Consider the following 19793-nt stretch of genomic DNA (forward strand, 5'->3'; position numbering starts at 1 on the left):
CATTTGTCACATTTGTAACTCTGCCTAGAATGCCATTGCCCAGCTGTCAAAATAAATCTTTTCTTTCATAGCGAATCTTTGTAGCATTTACCGGATTCTGCCTTACATTAGTTATTTACATATAAGCCATTAGATGCCTTTATATTAGCTATAATAAAAAATGTAACGTACTGTCTTTGTATAATCCATAATGATACATAAAATTCTTTCATGTGTACTATTCCCTCCACCCTTTTTTTATTCTTAGAGCATTTAGTGAGGGATTAAGACAGATGTCATGAACACCATTATAAAGATAAGTAGACTAAAACTCAAAAAGATTACATGGTTTATCTGAGGCCACATAATTATCAAGTGGCAGACTTTGTCCTGAGCCAGAGAACCTAAGGACTTTGGTACACTGAGTATATAGGGATCTGCCTGCTCAGTCACATTTCCTCAGTGTCAGCATGATAGAAACTTTGTGAAAACCTTTATCTTCTCATTTAATTTTTACCGTAATCTGCACACCAATCCATTGGGATAGGTAGTGGTGTTCTCATGTCAGTATGAGAAAATGAAGCCTCGGGACGGTTACCATAAATTGATAAATTGGTGAAATGTGGACTTGTGCCTTTTTTCATTCCTTCTTCTGACCTGGGCTTCTTGCTTAATTGTGGCTCTATGGCCCTCAAAGGTCTTCTTAGGGCGTTACCTTCTTAATGACTATTAATCATGAGAACTAAATGTTAATTTGTATGGTCTGTGTTTAGAATAAATCATGTGACTTTTCTGATTTACTTAACTGCTTATTTGTATTACTTATGGCAAAAATTTTGCTAAAGGGGGCTTATTTAATAATGTTGTTTATTTTAGGCAGTATTTGGCAGTTGTATTCAAAGATAAACCCCTGGAGTTATGGGATGTGAGGACTTGTACTATTCTTAGAGAAATGTCCAAAAACTTCCCTGCAGTAACTGCTTTGGTAAGTTACAACTGAACAACTAGTGTATCTAGGCGTGTTCGGTATGTGGTGAATATTTTTCTTTAGCTTGAGTCGAAATCATTACTGTCATTTATTTCCTTGCTAAAAATGTGTGTTGAGAGAAAGAAGATGATCTAAGTACCTGGCGATAACTCTTATTTTCTTGGATGGGTTAAGCAAATATTGCATTAGTGCAATTCCAGTTAAGCTTTTACTTCACTATTTTAAGGAACATGTTAAACATATTCATGTTTAAACATGATAAACATAAAAAGATTTGTGAAAGAATAAAGGTCGTCATTGGAGCTACCTCAACCTTAAAAAAAAAGGAGAGGATAGTACTGAGAAAATGGTGTCACTTTATGGAGAAAAATACTGGATCTCTACCTAATACCATATTCAGAAGTGGGCTCCATGGGATTAAAGACCTAAATGTAAAAATAGGAAGCTATATAACTAATATAGTAAAAAATAGAAGATATTTTTCTGTTCTGGGACAGGAAAGGACATCAGAAGCTCAAACCAAATAGCAAAAAAAGAAAAAAATGTATTTAATTAATCAAAATTGATGCTTTCTATTCAATGAAGGACCCCAATGTTAAAGTTAAAGTTAAATAGAGAAGACAAGTTGGGGACACCTGGGTGATTCAGTCAGTTAAGCGCCTGCCTTTGGCTCAGGTCATGATGCCAGGGTCATGAGATCAAGTCCCACATCAGTGTCCCTGCTCATTAGGGAACGTGCTTCTCCTTCTCCCACTGCCTGCTGTTCTTCCTACTTGTACATGCTATCAAATTAATTAATTAATTCAGTCTCTTTTTAAAAAAAAGAGAGAAGACAAGTTGGAGAAAGAAATTTGCCAATGTCTGAAACCAGCAAAGGACTAATCCCTTTAGGGAGTTAGGATTATAGGAACTCCTGCACATACACAGTGAAAAGACTGACCCCAGTAGGAAGAGGGCCCAAGTACATGAACAGTTTACGAATGGTGGAGAAACCTAAAAGGCCAACAAGCATATGAAGAAATAGTCAAACTCAGCAGTTTCTGGAGATGGGCAAAATAAAATAACCATAAAATAACCAGGATGTAACTTTGAAACTAACAGAAACTGGGAAGCCAGATGGCATCAGATGAGGGTGTCGTGCAGGTTGCAGGAATCCTTATGCACTGCGGGGAGGCATGCAGACCGGTGAGGCGCTCTGCAGAGCACACTGACAGCGCCTGGGCAAACAGACATCCCCTGGGCGCCAGCTCTTTAGACCCTGGTCACAAAGGCGCTTCCGTGGGGCTATTGACTGCAGTGTTGTTTGTCCGAGAGTTTGGAGGCGATCAAGGTGTTCTCTGTTGGGAGAACAGGTAGACTACAGGCTGGTGGATGCCCTCGTGGAGTGTTCGGTAGCAGACAGAAGCAACAGAGATGGGCCTGCCCCTGTGCTGAATGAAAAGAGTTAGAAACAGGGTGGGATATGACGAACCCCTATTTATGTAAGTTACGAATACGGGCATATAAAATAACTACTGGGAAGTTGTTGCATATGAGAGGATATTAGATTGAATGCTTTAGAATAGGAGGGAAGATAAAAGAATAAATAAATCAAATGAGAGATATGAGGTGCCTCTGGAGGACAGTGAGCGGTGGTTGGAGGAATGTGATCGTCTCACCCTGTGCACCTATGGGGGAGGGCTAGAGGTAGGGAAGGGAAGATACCATAATTGCATTTATTATTTTTGTTTTGTAAAAAAAAAAAACAAAAAAAAAACAGGCATCAAAAAGTTAGAGCTTTTGGAAGTTTGTCATTAAACTCTTCTACATTAAGCTCTCATTAAAGATTAGAAGTAGAAAGAGGTAGAGGGTAGAATATTAAAATCTGCCTCAAGCACTAGTTAAAATGCATTTGTTCAGCCTTTCTATAAATAGATAAAACCTAAGAACAAATTATGAATTCTTGTGCAGTAATAATAAGTGATGCCGAGCAGTGGCGAGAACGCCCAGCTGTTCTGGAAAGATTGTTGGACAGAAGTAAACTGAGCACTTGTAGGTGTGCCTGTCTTTGCTTCTCAGGAGTGGTCCCCATCTCACAACTTGAAGAGCCTAAGAAAGAAACAATTGGCCACCCGAGAGGCCATGGCCCGCCAGACTGTGGTCTCAGACACAGAGCTGAGCATCGTGGAGTCCTCCGTAATCAGGTGCAGTGTGCTGTTTCCTGCCTCTCTCATTTGTGATACCAGTGTCCTTGTGGGGAACTTGCCAAGTGCCATCCAAAGGCATCAGTAGTACCTTGTTGTATTTCATTGCATACCTGGACAACTGAAGAGCTAATTTTATTATTTTATTGCTTAGTGCAGTCAGTAATGCGTACAATAATAACCGCATGTCCACATCCATTAGCAAGCATGACCATTCTCACTACCCTTCTCTTCCCTAAACTTCAGCTTCTGGAATTCAAATGAATGTCGCGTGAACATCCAGGTAGATCATATTGTCATTTATACACAGAAGCAAATGTGTAGCAAAAGCTCGATTTATATGGACTGTCCCTATCCCTATCCCCACTAGTTTTACAAGTAATAAAACCTCAGCGAGAATGGTGGGTGAAGGTAAGGCCTCTCTTTTCTGCAGCAGAAACAGTGGACAAGTTTCTTGTGTGAAGTCTAGATGACTGCATTCTTCTGTCTGGGGTAAATGACCTGTTGGGTGTAGTTTGTGTTTTCCTGTTACTCGTTGGGCAAAGATTAGTGTCACTGCTTTTTTTTTTTTCTTTCTTTTATGGTGAATAGTTTTGGACCTCCCGTTAATGCGTCTGTATTTTGGGCAAGTTAATTAATGCGTGTGTCAGTCCAGGGAAAAGAAATGTCTTTATCTTATTCCTCTATTCCAAAGCTTGTTGCAGGAGGCAGAAAGTAAATCTGAACTCAGCCAGAACATCTCTGCCCGGGAGCATTTTGTGTTTACTGATAATGACGGCCAAGTTTATCATCTCACAGTGGAAGGAAACTCGGTGAAAGATAGTGCTCGGATTCCACCAGATGTGAGTCCAACTCTTGATTACGTCTTCATGAAGGGTTCTTATCAAAGATTTTGTTGATTCCATTTCCAGTGAAGCCATAGTTAAGTTGTGAAGCTATTCCAGGAAGGTTTAATGTAAATAATAAACTTGATTATTTAAGGAGATATTATCATTGATTAAACTGTTAGAGAATAACATTCTAACTACTTAGATTAAATACTTATCATGTGCTACTTATTTTTTTATCCCCTTAATAATCCATGAGGAATTCTTTCCATTTTAACTATGAGAGAATCAAGGGAGAATAAGTAACTTTCTCAGTGTTACCCATCTTACTGACATGGCAGTTTTAAACTGAGGTCTATCTGATTCCAGTATCTCTTCTCTTTCCACTTCAGGCATTACGTTGGAGGATTTGACTTACAGTCTAGCATCATTTTGGGGTAATAGTAATCAGGTTGTAGGTGCAATAGCATTATTAATATTTACTAATTTATATCTGTCCTTCTAGGACCTTGTGAAATCCTCTGATTGAGGTTCTCTACTTCGTAATTTGTGTCCACATGTATCTTATAGGTTGTTTCTAATGGATAGATAAGAAGATGTTTTTGTTAACTAGTACTGTTATAATGGTTAAGTGGAGGCATGAGATGATCTCATAAAGGTATTTATTTAAAATTGTCATATAAAAATAGACAGTTTTAGTTGAATGCCAACCCCTGTATCTTGCAGGTGGCTCAGGACGGTGGCTGGGGTGGGAGGGTCCACTTCCAGGGTGGCTGACTCACCTGGCCATAAGCAATGCTGGCTCTTGGTGAGTGGCCTCAGTTCTTCCTCGCAGGGACAGTCTCCATAGGGCTGTCTGAGTGTCATCACCAGAGGGCAGGTGGCTTCCCCCACAGTGAGTCATCCAGGAGAACACAGAGAAAGCTGCAGTGTCTTTTAGAACCTAGTCTGAGAAATCACACTCTTTCGTTCCCTCAGTGCTGCTGGTTCACAGGTCAGTCCTCTTCATTTGCGAGGTGACTGCCAAGGGACATGACTATCACAAGGCAGGATCGGTGGGGGGTCTGTTAGAGGCTGCTGCCACATCGTCCTTAAAAACAACATGAGAAGAGTTGAGGCCATCTAAACCACCTTCTCTACTAAAAGTGGAAACTCACATATGAAAGTTTCATTTTTACTATTTTTTTTTTACTATTATATAGAACAAGTCATACCTGAGACTTAGTAATGTCTGTTTTGAACTTTCTCTAACATCACTAGTTTGAAAGGTGAAAGTAGTAATGCAAATGTGAAGGGTTGGTATAATAGGAAAAGGAACTTACTTTACGTGTATCAGAAGAAAAACCGCTAAGGAGAGCAGACCTAAGAGTTGCAATGTTAGTGTAGCTGTCCTTTGAAATATCAATTTGCCGCCTTAGGAATATAGAGTTCCTGCTCTAGAGCCGCGGAGAAGGCCGCACCTGAAGCCTTCCAGCGCCTCGCACAGGCAGCTCCGTCTGTTTCTGATCACTTCACACTTGCGATTAGGATATGAAACAATCCAGTAATTTTTTGAGATGCCAATTCCTTCTTACCCCAGAAAAAGTTTAAAGACAGTAGACCCTACGTTTCCTTTTTACAGAAGTTTCTTTCAGGATGGTAACTGTGCCTCACAGCCTTTAAGATTCTGTCTCTTTTTGTGGAGGTCCAAAGTCAGGGTATAGCAGGTCTCTCGCTGCCTGCCAGAGCCTTTTATTCCACAGCTGGAAGCAGCTTTCTCAGGGAATGAGCAGCCTAGTACACATGCAGCCTCCAGTGAAATTAGTGCATATTTAGGGAAAATACTTTCCCCTAAAACCAGCCACATTGGTTTTAGGGAAGGGTGTTTGAGCAGCTACTGTATAATACACGAGAAATTGGCTTTGGTTCATTATTTTTATTTTCTGTAATTTAAATATTTCCTAGGGACTGTCATATAGAATTTAGGCAGAGGTTTTGTGTGATCATTTTAATCCAGTATTTATCTTACTCTCCTCCCAAACGTAAAGTATTAAACATTTGCTTTGAGTTGACTCCCTCTGCATTATGGCCCCAGAGCTATAGAGTATATAAAAATGGTAAAAAAGAAGAAGAAAACTTGGCATATTTTAAATTCTGGAGCATCTGTAATTGACTATCTTTATTCAGAAAACTGGAACAGTGGGAGGGAATGAGTATCTCGATGTTGCCGTCAGCCTTCTGATCTTTTGAACATCACATTTTATATACAGAAACATAACGTGACAACTAATAATACTCTGTTGAGTTTGAATCCTAAATTGATTCTCTTGGGATTATTTGGAGCCACAAAGCAACTTTATGCCACATCCTCTGAATGCTCCGTGGTATCTGCATATGGTTTGTATCCTATCTACAAACTCCCAGGTAGAAAGGTCTGGATTGTTCAATGATGTAATCATATTAGTATTACATAATTAGTTACGTAATTAATATGTCACTTGCAAGCTGACTTATTTAAGCTTTAATATTTTAATTTTAGAGGTTAGAAAGTAAGATTATAAAACGTGAAAGTTTTCAAGACTAAAAAAGTAAACTGAAAGACAAATTCTGAGTTAAACATTTTGTTAATGTGATCAGGAAAATGGAAATAAGATCTTGAAGTGCGGCTTCATATTATATAGAATTCTATTTAACATAATTTTCCAAGTTTTTTATTGAATTCTTTAAAATACTCATTTTTAATCCAGTTTTTTTCTTTTATTTCTTGACTACCACTAGGATTTGTGCAGTATTTGGTGCATGGGCCAGTCTATTAACAGTCTGTTTGGCCATCCTGGAGCTTTCCCACTATGAACTAAGCATGTGAATTTTTATTTTTATTTTGTTTTATAAATGTAAAAAACAAGACTTCTGTTAATAAGTAAAAAAATAATTTGGCAATATTATTTAATATTATTAATATTATTTAATAATGAGCAATTTATTGACTGCTGTGTAGCAGGCGTTGTTTTGAGTCCTTTTCCTGTATAAATGTATTAATACTAGTAGGAACTCCTCAAGTTTCATGAGCTTAACTTTCTTTATTGATGACAAGTCTAAGACGCAGAAAGATTAAGTAAATCTGCCCCAAGCCACACAACAAATACATGTGATGAAGCCCAGATCCAAGCCCCAGTAGCTGACTGTAGAGCCCAGGCTCTTAAGGTCTTTGTCGCACTACCTCTGGGCATTTGTTAGAGAGAGCTGCAAGCTCCTTTCTCCCCTCTCTCCCCTCAGCCTCCCTTGGACTTACTGTAGTACTCTTTCGTTCTTATACTTCAGTTTCCGTATGTCTTTGTAATGTCTTCTGTGAATTCAGATTGTGCAGATGCCTTTAATCTACAGTATCTCTTTACTGCCACTATTCCAGAAGGTATCAGGGAAGCTCTGGATCCTCTTTTCAGTAGAAAAACTGCTGCACAGCAAATTATGAAACTGCTCTGAGTTTCTTCTGGAACAGACTGATTTATCCTTTTGCAGTGAGTGAGAAGTTGGAGATAGTGGCCCTTTGGAAAGGGTTTTCTTTTCTTATCTTTATTGCTTTTAATTTGCTTTCTTTAAGGTATTTCTTCCTCAAAAAGCACCTCTTCTCTACAAATTTAGTTCAGATGACTGTGGCCATCAAACTGAAATCTCCGGTTTCTTTATGGTTGAAATTGATAAACTAGGTGACTCTTTTAGTGTCCCAAGTCGGGTAGTGCTTTATGGTAAACATACCAAAGCAAAACCACTTATAATTAAGTCTTAGTAAAATATCTTTATTATTTTATCACGTTTATTAAGTAAAAACATACTCTGCTATGATGGCTTATAAGTAGTGAAAACTATGTGTATCTATTGCTTTTGTTTTCTAGGGAAGTATGGGTAGTATTACCTGCATCGCTTGGAAAGGTGACACATTAGTTCTTGGAGATATGGATGGAAATTTAAATTTTTGGGATTTGAAAGGCAGAGTATCCAGGTATGAATTAAGAATTCAGTATTATTTGGGGGCACCTGGGTGGCTCAGCAAGTTAAACCTCTGCCTTCGGCTCAGGTCATGATCTCAGGGTCCTGGGATTGAGCCTCACATCGGGCTCTGTCCTCTCAGCGGGGAGCCTGCTTGCCCCTCTCTCTCTGCAGGCTTCTCTGCTTACTTGTGATCTATCTCTGTCAAATAAATAAATAAAATCTTAAAAAAAAAAAAAAAAGAATGCAGTATTATTTGGGGCACCTGGGTGTCTCAGTTGTTTAAGCCTCTGATTCTTGGTTTTAGCTCAGGTCATGATCTCAGGGTCCTGAGATCAAGCTCCTTGTCAGGCTCTCTGCTCAGTGAGGTGTCTGCTTCTCTCCCTCTCCCTCTGCCCCTACCCCTGCTCCTGCTTGTTCTCTCTCTCTCACTCTCTAAATAAATAAAATCTTTTAAAAAGATGCAATATTATTTGTTTTTTAAAAAAAGTTACTTCTTGATATGGTTGCATTGGAGGCTCATGATCTGCTAAGTAGGATCATTAAACATGACCAAGTATAGCTCAGGCCCTTGGGTCTCTTGTCGCTCAACTTGGGAGGAAGAGCCTTGAGCCAAGCTCTGGGTCATTCGTAGGAGACACTTACCTGCAGGTGGCCCATGCGGAAGTGTTGGGGCATTATTCCATCATCATTAAAGGGCTGACCCTTCTGTCATATGGAACCCCTCTCCCTGAAAGCAAAATGGTTCTCATGTCACCAGACCTTGTCAAAAGCAGACCTAGAAAGAGTCATCGGACATCGTTTCCAGTGACAAGGTATTACTCTACGTCATATTGGCATCTTGTTTTTGTTTGTTTTCAGAGGAATACCTACACACCGAAGCTGGGTGAGGAAGATTCGCTTTGCTCCTGGTAAAGGAAACCAGAAATTAATAACAATGTACAATGATGGTGCTGAAGTGTGGGATACTAAAGAGGTAGGCCCAGCTCCAGGAGGGGACACTCAAACCAAGCTGCTGGTCACAGGAGCTGTAATTTTTTCTTCCTTCTGATTTAGAAATGAAGCCTATGAAACGGGTTTGTCAAACTTCTTAAAATGATTTTCTGGCTTTTAATGGTGTCGCTGTCCTTGGGTTCTTCAGAATGCAGTCTGCATGTGGAAGAGAGGTTGCCAAAGGCTGTTCAGTTTTAACTTGCTCTGGGTCTCTGCCATTGGCATTGTCTGTGATAAACATCTTCCTTTTCTCTCTGAAAATGACCACCAAATTCACTCTTGAAGGTTCAGATGGTGAGCAGTTTAAGAAGTGGAAGAAATGTGACCTTTCGGATATTGGACGTGGACTGGTGTACATCAGATAAAGTGATCTTGGCGTCAGATGATGGGTGTATCAGAGTCCTGGAGATGTCTATGAAGTCCACTTGTTTTAGAATGGATGAACAAGAGTTAACCGGTATGGCGTGCCAACGAAAGGCTCAGTGACACCTTCTTTATTTTGCACAGGCTGCTCTCTTCTGTTTCATTTTAGTCTTACTTTCTAACAATCTGAGTTTAAGGAGATAGATTAACTTCCAGCTTGAGGGTTTTTACCGCTGAGATGCTGGACTCTGTAACTGCGGATGTCCGTCATTCTCCGTCTCCAGGTTGGCAAGTGCTCCTTGAGGAGCGCTTTGTCAAAGGTCAGAGATGTTTACATAAAATTGATTCACTTAGAATTTAAGGAGAACTCAGGGCTGCCTGGGTGGCTCAGTTGGTTAAGTGTCTGCCTTCAGCTCAGGTCATGATCCCAGGGTCCTGGATCAAGGCCCGCATTGGGCTCCTTGCTCTGCAGGGAATCTACTTCTCCTCCTTCTTCTGCCCCTCCCCCCTCCAGCTCAGGCACACACTCTGTCTCTCAAATAAATAAAATCTTTTTTTTTTTTTTTTAATTTTTAGAAAAAGAAGTTAGGAGAACTCATCAGAGGACATGAATCTAGTGATAAGGTGCCCCTGGTTTTTTTAATAATGAGCTTTCTGTCTTTTGCAAGCATATATCGCTGGGGACTCCTGGCTGGCTCAGTCAGAAGAGTGTGCAACTCTTCCTCTCAGGGTTGTGTGTTGGAGCCCCACATTGGCAGTAGGATTACTCACATTTAAAAAAGAAAAGGGCAAGCATCTGTTACTGAAAAGTCACTTTGGAAAGTGTTCTCAGTGTCATGAATTTTGATGCCTATCTTAAGACTTGTTAAATGGCCCGTCAAAACAAAATTAGATGATTGTGCTATTGTACCTTTTTTGTAAGGTTGTTTTGAGATTATTTTTTACCAGAATGAAGAACATTTTAGTAAATGTAACCTCGTATGTGACTTAAAAAGAAAAAAGAATAGGATTGTGAACGTACCCATCAGTCATTTTGAAAGTCAGCTTTTGTCTGATGAAATGCACTGTTCATCCTTGCAAGATACTTTTGGGTAGAGACAGACATTCTGACCCTCATGGGAGCGAAGCAGGAAACTTCTTGCATTAAGTATTCTCCAGGCATCCCTTTGGGGTACACACCAGCCTGCTGAAAATTTTCAGAAGAAACTTGCTTAGTCACTTACTGGGTTTCAGCATAGAGCTTTCCTTTCTGGGAACTGTGTGTACCTTTGTCCGATCGGTCTTTGGCACCTTCAGGGGCAGTAACATTTTAGAAACCGGTGCTTTCCCCTTGTGTTTGTCCTCAAGGCACTCCCGAGTTGCTGTCAATGCTGGCGGGGCTCCCTTGAAGTTGTGTTAGGTATGCTTTTGTTTTTGTCGTTGTCCCAGCTCTGCTAGCAGCTTTGGGACCGCGACTTCCCCCTTTGTGACCTTGACTACCACTCACCGAAGCCAGAAGCTGTGTGATGCTTTCCCGTGTCTGTGCCTGAGATGCTCAGCAGTGCTGCAGAAATGGCAGAATCTCTTCCTTCTTCCGAAGCAAACTTAGTTATTAAGCAAATGGAGGGAACTTCAAGGATGGTTTTCCTTTTAAATTAGCTACTGGTTCGAGGTTAAAGAGGTGTGTGAATGTAATCAAAATGTTTGAAAAGCTTTTCTACCCCTTTTAATTTAAAATTTCAATCTATCAAGGCCAGGGTAGCTTTTTCTTAAAGTGACTACAGAATCGGAGCCCATCATTAACACCATAATTGAACGTCTGACCTGCAGATAGATTTTAGATTACATTTTCTTTGAAAGTTTAAAAAAAAAAAAAAAATCATTCTTACCCAGTCTGTAGTGCTTCAGCCTCAGCCAGAAAGGGAAAATTTTTGAAATAGTAACAGGGAAGTTCAATATTGACCTTTAAACTCAGAACAACATTTGATACATGTTAAAGAATAAAAACTGGTGGTGTGTGTAACTACGGAGACATACAGATGTCTCTGTGTTCAGTTACATGCTGACTTGATCTTAGAAAAATATGTTCAATATGTTCTTATTCTGGGGAATTAGAAATAGAGTTTAGACTTATTGGTACAGGATAAAAATCATTTTAGGTCATATGCAGTGATACATTTAATAAATTTTCTTTAATTCTCCTTAATAACAAGTAGAAAATATCCTAAAATACTAGGTCAAGTCTGTCAGTTTTCTTAGAACAGCTTAGATGGCCTGTTCCTCCCCCTCCGCCCTGTGTTGACATCTGTCTCAACTCTGCTCCAGCCCTCGTAACCGGGAAGGTCAGACACATGTAGATGAGGATCTCTGTTTTTGAGTTGGAGAACCCTTCTTGTCTGCTGCCTTATTCATCAGGGTCATAAAACAGCATTAAAAAAATCATAATACTTTTTTTTTAGCGGCCTCTGGAAGGAATCCGAGAGGGTGAGGCTTGTTTAATAGCATTCAAGTTGCAGTTTCCACACACTTTACATAGTATTCCACAGGGTGTTAGAGACTGTCCAGTGCGACTTCCTAGCAGCTGCTCGGGCCAATGCCTAACAACCCGCCCCCACAGAAAGAAGCTTTCTACAGTCAGATTTATACGCACAGCTTGCCTCTTATCTGCCTCTGCTTTCCACTCATTTCCACTGGTTTTCATCTGGGCTGTCTGGAAATGTGTCAGGATGTATAGGTATTGGGGCTGGGGGACATCTGGGGTTACTAAGCAGCATGCAGTGCAGGGAACAGCCTGGACAATGAGAAAGGGTCTTGCCCAAAACGTCAGTTGTGTCCCTTATCTCCCCTCTTCCCTCCCGCCACCCGCATTGTTTCACAGGGACGAAATTACCCAAGCAGGGTCCTCTCCTTTCCAGACTGCCCGCTTACCGTGCCGTGGGCCACCTCCAGGTGCTGGAGCAGTTTTCCCACTGTTCTTCTTGGCTCTTCGGTTCCTGTTTTCTGCATGGCTGTCACATAGGCAGCCAACAGTCTGGGTGTGTTTCTGTTAACACCTCAGATAGCTGTAGCCCAGACTAAGCAGAACCTGTGGGAGAGAAGTAACAGTGATGCCAACTGCCTTTTTATTCTAATTGTAATTTCCAGAAGTGAATGAGCGTTTGTAGGTGAGTTTCTCCAGCTGGGAGACGATCAACTATTACTTTTTCATGGCTGATCTTTGCCTTTGAGGAGAAAGATCTAAATTCATTTGAAGGTAGGGGGGAATAGAGTTCACTTTCAGTTTGTTCATGCTCATTGGGATGCTATCAGCAGTGTTTTGTTTTGGAGAAATAACCCATTTCTTTTTAAAAATCAGATGTTTCCCTCAGTACTCTGGCTTGGTAATTGCTGTCTTGCTCACGTTATGTAAAAACTCTGGAGTGCTCCTTTCTAAGAACATTCTCTAGTGTCTTTTCACTGCCCATTGATTAAGAAACTACACATGGCACAGAAACTTTCTGTTTCTAAGCTTAATTTGTACCATTAAGTTTTTGTCCCCTCCCACTATTTCCAAACATTTTGTAAGCTAACGCCAGCAGCCCCCGTCGTCTTGAGAGCTGGAGAGTTCCTTGGTTCTCATCTAGTAAGGATGAGTAGAGAGAAGGTGCTAAGTAAACCTGCCTTTAACCTTTCCAGTGCTGGTTTTAATGGTTCTGTAGGTATGTAGATGAGTCTCATTCTTACCAGGTATATTCTTCCCTTTATAACCTGAATGTAAAAGATAAATTTGACTGAATAGAAAATGGAACGAACAAACAAACAAACCAAAAAACCTTTCATAGCGCAGAAACTATAAGCAAAGCAAAATACATACGATAACCTGGGAGAAGGTATTTGCAAGTCTTTAGTAGACTGTCCACAGAGAAGAAAAAAATATATACAAATGGTCCTTAAACATATGAAAAGATGCTCAACTTTATACATAATAAGAAAAATACAAATTAAAACTACACTAGGAAACTGCTTCTCAACTATCAGATTACTAAAAATTCAAGGGCTTGAAAACATGCTCTTGCAAGTCTAAGAAAACAAGTATTGTTGTTCAGTGTTCATGGAGCAGTTCCTGTAGGAAGGAATCTGGCAGTACTTAACAAAGCTGCCTATATGTTTACCTTTTATATTCATCGATTCCAATACCAAGAATTTACGTTAGCTTGGGCATCCATATATGTGACCATAGCAAATTGGGGAAAGAATAATTTGGAAACATCCATACAATGGAGTAGTCTGCAGCACTTAAATAGAACGAGGAATGTCTCTGTGAACCGTGGAGTGACAGGGCATGAATAGGTGAGAAATGCAAGTGTCCAAGTGTGTGTAGTCTGCAAAGGTGTTTGCTTATTTTACAAAACAAGGCAAAATTTTAAAAAACCAGAAAAATCCAAGAACTAAAGAAAATGATTATTGATGGAAGGTAGATTAAAAGAATGGGGATGGGGTGAAACTTCAATGAATACACTAATATTATATAGTTTCAGCTTTTGAGTCATTTAAATGTTGTACATATTCAAAAAATACAGACTTGAACAACACGGTGGGGGTGGGGTACGGCTGATGAGGTTACATCCGGTTACTCCTCCTGATGGCCGACCATTGCTGGAAGTCCTACCGATGACGCAAATAGCTGATGAATGCATAATCTGTATGTTACATGTATTATGTGCTATATTCTTATAAAGTAAGGTAGAGAAAAGAAAATGTTATTAAAATCGTAAGGGGTTTTCATAAAATCATAATTTGAATCATAACAGAAAATACATTTATAGTACTGTGCTGTATATTTATTGAAAAAAATCATCTATAAGTGGACCTGCATAGTTCTAACCCATATTGTTCAAGGGTCAACTGTATAATGAAAACAAGAAGGATGAAAGAAAAAACAAACCCTAAAATTGGACAAAGAGACCGTTGAACCTAACCGTATTAACAAATTGGTAAGAATAGTTCTCATACCTGAAATGCAGAATTCTCACAGTGCCCCTTAGTGGTTCATACTCTGAGGACGGAAAGAGCTGTCTGGGGTTTTCAGCTTTAGTAGTTGGTAGTAGTCATTGTGAAACAGTTTTGTGCATATTATTGGCTGGAACAAACTAGTAAATAAATTGCAATTTAGGGGAACCAGAGTTCCTGCTGAGGGAAGAGGGAGACACAGATGTGGGGGCAGGGGTGGTGAGGAGGAAGAGCCCTTCAGGGTGGGTCTGAATTTGACTTTAAATGTTATTTCTTTATTTCCTGGCTGTGTGTACTGATTTCAGGCATAGAAGCAATGACATTTCAGTGGCAGGGAGCTCTCTTAGCACCCAGATTTGGTTTATAAATTCTGTTTCTTGACTAAAAAGAACCAGGGCTCCTTGAGCAGTTTGCTCCAGGACAGAGGCGAGAAAGCTACGGGATGAGTCTGGGACATTTTGTGGTGCCAGCAACGAAGGAAGGAATTGAAAAACCAGTGAGGACCCGCCACATACATATAGAAACGAGCGTTTAGAGGCTTCCGCTGCCGAAGCTGAGGCAGTCTGAGCATCGTAAAGAATAACATTTGTATTGATAGTAGTGTTGGGCTTTTTTTTTTAATCCATTATTCCATAGTAATATTCCCAGAGGAAGAGGAAGGGGCCTGGGCAGGAAGGGAAAGCTCATGTTTACAGAAGAATGCCAATTGATAAATGTAGACGGAGTGATAGAATTGGAGAATCACCAATTCCCATTCCTAATGTAAGAGTTGATTCAAGCCAGGATCACTGGTGGGTGTTAGATCACGGGGTGGAAGGGCATTGAGGAACAGGAAATTCGGTCTCACAGTGTCTCGCCGTAATTGTGAAGGGGAAAAAGGTGCTGTGACTTCGAGAGAGCCCATGAGTTCACCTTAACCAGATGACCACGTTTAGTGTTGCCCGGGGGCTAGCTAACATGCCCCCTCTGCCGGGATGCAGTAGGAAGTACGCAACATCTCTGTGGCCGCTTCTTGCCCAGAATGTTTAGCCTGAGTCCGATGCTCAGTGGGATCATTTCCTGTGACACTGAACAGACCAGACTTTTCAAAAATGACAATGTTGTGTAAGACCAAAGACAAAAAGATGAGAGGACTGTTCTAAATTAAGGGAGACTCAGGAGACATGAGAAACCAGTGCAGGCAGAATATAGCCCTCAGGATAGGGAGTAACAGAATATAGCCCTCAGGATAGGGAGTAACAGAATATAGCCCTCAGGATAGGGAGTAACAGAGGGAGTAAACTCTGAATGTGGACTGCAGTTTAAGTGATCTTAATGAATCAGTATTAAAACTCTTGGGTGCAAAAAAAAATAGTATTAGAAATATTTCTGGCCATTTTATGACTCTGAAAAGTCCACATAAGATATTTTATCTAAGATGTAATACTTAGCTAACTACATACAACGATGTTTTCTAAAGCAGTAGTCTCTAACAGAAATGTAATGTGAGCCACATATGGTTACATTTTCTGGTACTCAGTGTTCAAAGGTGAAAAACAGATGAAATTAATTTTTAATAAAAATTTTATTTAACCCAGGGGCGCCTGGGTGGCTCAGTGGGTTAAAGCCTCTGCCTTTGGCTCAGGTCATGATCCCAGGGTCCTGGGATCGAGCCCCGCATCAGGCTCTCTGCTTGGCTGGGAGCCTGCTTCCTCCTCTCTCTCTCTCTGCCTGCCTCCCTGCCTACTTGTAATCTCTATCTGTCAAATAAATAAATCTTTAAAAAAAAAAATTTTTATTTAACCCAGTATATCCAGAGTTTTATCATTTCAACCTATAGTCGGTATTAAACATTACTGATGAGATATTTCAGTTTTGCATGCTCAGTTTTCAAAACCCAGGGTGTACTTAACATTGGAACATGGATCATGGGGCGCCTGGGTGGCTCAGTTGTTAGGTGGCTGCCCTCGGCTGGGGTCATGATCCCAGGGTCCTGGGATCGAGCCCTGTGTCGGGCTTCCTGCTCGATGGGGAGCCTGCTTCCCCCCTCCCTCTGCCTGCTGCTTCCCCTGCTTGTGCTCTCTCTCTCTCTCTCTGTCTGTCAAATAAATAAATGAAATCTTTTTTAAAAAAAAAAAGGATCAATTTAGGGGACACGTTCTTTCAGCAGAAATACTTAAGCTGCATTTAGATTTTATAAAATTGACAACTGAAAAAGTAGTTATGTATCCCTGAGCAGACGTAAAAGTTATCCAATGACTGAATCAAGTATTAATTTTTAAATTTGAGTTAGTTAAAATTAATTAAGATTAATTAGTTAAAATTAATTAATGAAGTCCTGAAGAACTCTTTTTTTAGTCCTGAAGAACTCTTAACAGGTTGAGCGTCTGACCGGCTGGGGCTGTGTTAGGTAGCCATAACACGGTTGCCTGGGCACTGGGACCTTTGGGCCATCGGCTTCCTTGAATTAGAATATGTTAAAAAAAAAGAAGCAAATCTCGTTCATTATGTCCTAAGTAAGCCCACTGCTCCATGTAGGGGATGCTAGGGCCCATGGTCTAGGGGGATAGGAGCTGCCCTTTTAAGTAAGACCTGAGGATGCCTTTGATGAGTGGTGACCTGATACCTCTAGTGACAAGCTCAGGGTTGATGGGCTCTGTTAGTTGAATAGTCTCAGAAAAGCAAAGACAGCAAATGGTATAAGATGATACAAGTAAATATTATTTTTAGTATTTTAAAATGATGAGCTTTATTAGTATCTGTTGAGTCGTTGCATTAAACCTTTTCACGTAGGATCAGTGTTTTTATACGATACAGGACACTTAAATTTTTTTTTTTCCATTTTATTTATTTTTTCAGCGTAACAGTATTCATTCTTTTTGCACAACACCCAGTGCTCCATGCAAAATGTGCCCTCCCCATTACCCACCACCTGTTCCCCCAACCTCCCACCCCTGACCCTTCAAAACCCTCAGGTTGTTTTTCAGAGTCCATAGTCTCTTATGGTTCGCCTCCCCTCCCCAATGTCCATAGCCCGCTCCCCCTCTCCCAATCCCACCTCCCCCCAGCAACCCCCAGTTTGTTTTGTGAGATTAAGAGTCATTTATGGTTTGTCTCCCTCCCAATCCCATCTCGTTTCATTTATTCTTCTCCTATCCCCCTACCCCCCCATGTTGCTTCTCCATGTCCTCATATCAGGGAGATCATATGATAGTTGTCTTTCTCCGATTGACTTATTTCACTAAGCATGATACGCTCTAGTTCCATCCACGTCGTCGCAAATGGCAAGATTTCATTTCTTTTGATGGCTGCATAGTATTCCATTGTGTATATATACCACATCTTCTTTATCCATTCATCTGTTGATGGACATCTAGGTTCTTTCCATAGTCTGGCTATTGTAGACATTGCTGCTATAAACATTCGGGTACACGTGCCCCTTCGGATCACTATGTTTGTATCTTTAGGGTAAATACCCAGTAGTGCAATTGCTGGGTCATAGGGTAGTTCTATTTTCAACATTTTGAGGAACCTCCATGCTGTTTTCCAGAGTGGTTGGACCAGCTTGCATTCCCACCAACAGTGGAGGAGGGTTCCCCTTTCTCCACATCCTCTCCAGCATCTGTCATTTCCTGACTTGTTAATTTTAGCCATTCTGACTGGTGTGAGGTGATATCTCATTGTGGTTTTGATTTGTATTTCCCTGATGCCGAGTGACGTGGAGCACTTTTTCATGTGTCTGTTGGCCATCTGGATGTCTTCTTTGCAGAAATGTCTGTTCATGTCCTCTGCCCATTTCTTGATTGGATTGTTTGTTCTTTGGGTGTTGAGTTTGCTAAGTTCCTTATAGATTTTGGATACTAGCCCTTTATCTGATATGTCGTTTGCAAATATCTTCTCCCATTCTGTCAGCTGTCTTTTGGTTTTGTTAACTGTTTCCTTTGCTGTGCAAAAGCTTTTGATCTTGATGAAATCCCAATAGTTCATTTTTGCCCTTGCTTCCCTTGCCTTTGCCGTTGTTCCTAGGAAGATGTTGCTGCGGCTGAGGTCGAAGAGGTTGCTGCCTGCATTCTCCTCAAGGATTTGGATGGATTCCTTTCTCACATTGAGGTCCTTCATCCATTTGGAGTCTATTTTCGTGTGTGGTGTAAGGAAGTGGTCCAATTTCATTTTTCTGCATGTGGCTGTCCAATTTTCCCAGCACCATTTATTGAAGAGGCTGTCTTTTTTCCATTGGACATTCTTTCCTGCTTTGTCGAAGATGAGTTGGCCATAGAGTTGAGGGTCGATTTCTGGGCTCTCTATTCTGTTCCACTGATCTATGTGTCTGTTTTTGTGCCAGTACCATGCTGTCTTGATGATGACAGCTTTGTAATAGAGCTTGAAGTCCGGAATTGTGATGCCACCAACTTTGGCTTTGTTCTTCAATATTCCTTTGGCTATTCGAGGTCTTTTCTGGTTCCATATAAATTTTAGGATTATTTGTTCCATTTCTTTGAAAAAAATGGATGGTATTTTGATAGGGATTGCATTAAATGTGTAGATTGCTTTAGGTAGCATAGACATTTTCACAATATTTATTCTTCCAATCCAGGAGCATGGAACATTTTTCCATTTTTTTGTGTCTTCCTCAATTTCTTTCATGAGTACTTTATAATTTTCTGTGTATAGATTCTTAGTCTCTTTGGTTAGGTTTATTCCTAGGTATCTTATAGTTTTGGGTACAATTGTGAATGGGATTGACTCCTTAATTTCTCTTTCTTCAGTCTTGTTGTTGGTGTACAGAAATGCAACTGATTTCTGTGCATTGATTTTATATCCTGACACTTTACTGAATTCCTGTACAAGTTCTAGCAGTTTTGGAGTGGAGTCTTTTGGGTTTTCCACATATAGTATCATACCATCTGCGAAGAGTGATAGTTTGACTTCTTCTTTACCAATTTGGATGCCTTTAATTTCTTTTTGTTGTCTGATTGCTGAGGCTAGGACTTCTAATACTATGTTGAATAGCAGTGGTGATAATGGACATCCCTGCCGTGTTCCTGACCTTAATGGAAAAGCTTTCAGTTTTTCTCCATTGAGAATGATATTTGCGGTGGGTTTTTCATAGATGGCTTTGATAATATCGAGGTATGTGCCCTCTATCCCTACACTTTGAAGAGTTTTGATCAGGAAGGGATGCTGTACTTTGTCAAATGCTTTTTCAGCATCTATTGAGAGTATCATATGGTTCTTGTTCTTTCTTTTATTAATGTGTTCTATCACATTGATTGATTTGCGGATGTTGAACCAACCCTGCAGCCCTGGAATAAATCCCACTTGATCGTGGTGAATAATCCTTTTAATGTACTGTTGAATCCTATTGGCTAGTATTTTGGCGAGAATTTTTGCGTCTGTGTTCATCAAGGATATTGGTCTGTAGTTCTCTTTTTTGGTGGGATCCTTGTCTGGTTTTGGGATCAAGGTGATGCTGGCCTCATAGAATGAGTTTGGAAGTTTTCCTTCCATTTCTATTTTTTGGAACAGTTTCAGGAGAATAGGAATGAG

At 40.3% G+C, this 19793-nt stretch overlaps 1 protein-coding gene across 1 annotated transcript in view; it reads left to right on the forward strand.

Moving 5' to 3' along the window:
* WDR11 (WD repeat domain 11) overlaps nucleotides 1-19793 on the forward strand; it is a 64197-nt gene that overhangs the window by 31036 nt on the left and 13368 nt on the right. The window contains exons 14-19 of the mRNA XM_046026857.1: nucleotides 856-964; nucleotides 3026-3150; nucleotides 3845-3992; nucleotides 7850-7956; nucleotides 8805-8919; nucleotides 9222-9393. Of these exons, the coding sequence (XP_045882813.1) occupies nucleotides 856-964; nucleotides 3026-3150; nucleotides 3845-3992; nucleotides 7850-7956; nucleotides 8805-8919; nucleotides 9222-9393 (776 nt within the window). The remainder of the gene's footprint in view (nucleotides 1-855; nucleotides 965-3025; nucleotides 3151-3844; nucleotides 3993-7849; nucleotides 7957-8804; nucleotides 8920-9221; nucleotides 9394-19793) is intronic.

The sequence above is a fragment of the Meles meles genome, chromosome 13, assembly GCF_922984935.1.
Source record: "Meles meles chromosome 13, mMelMel3.1 paternal haplotype, whole genome shotgun sequence".
Lineage (NCBI taxonomy): Eukaryota > Metazoa > Chordata > Mammalia > Carnivora > Mustelidae > Meles > Meles meles.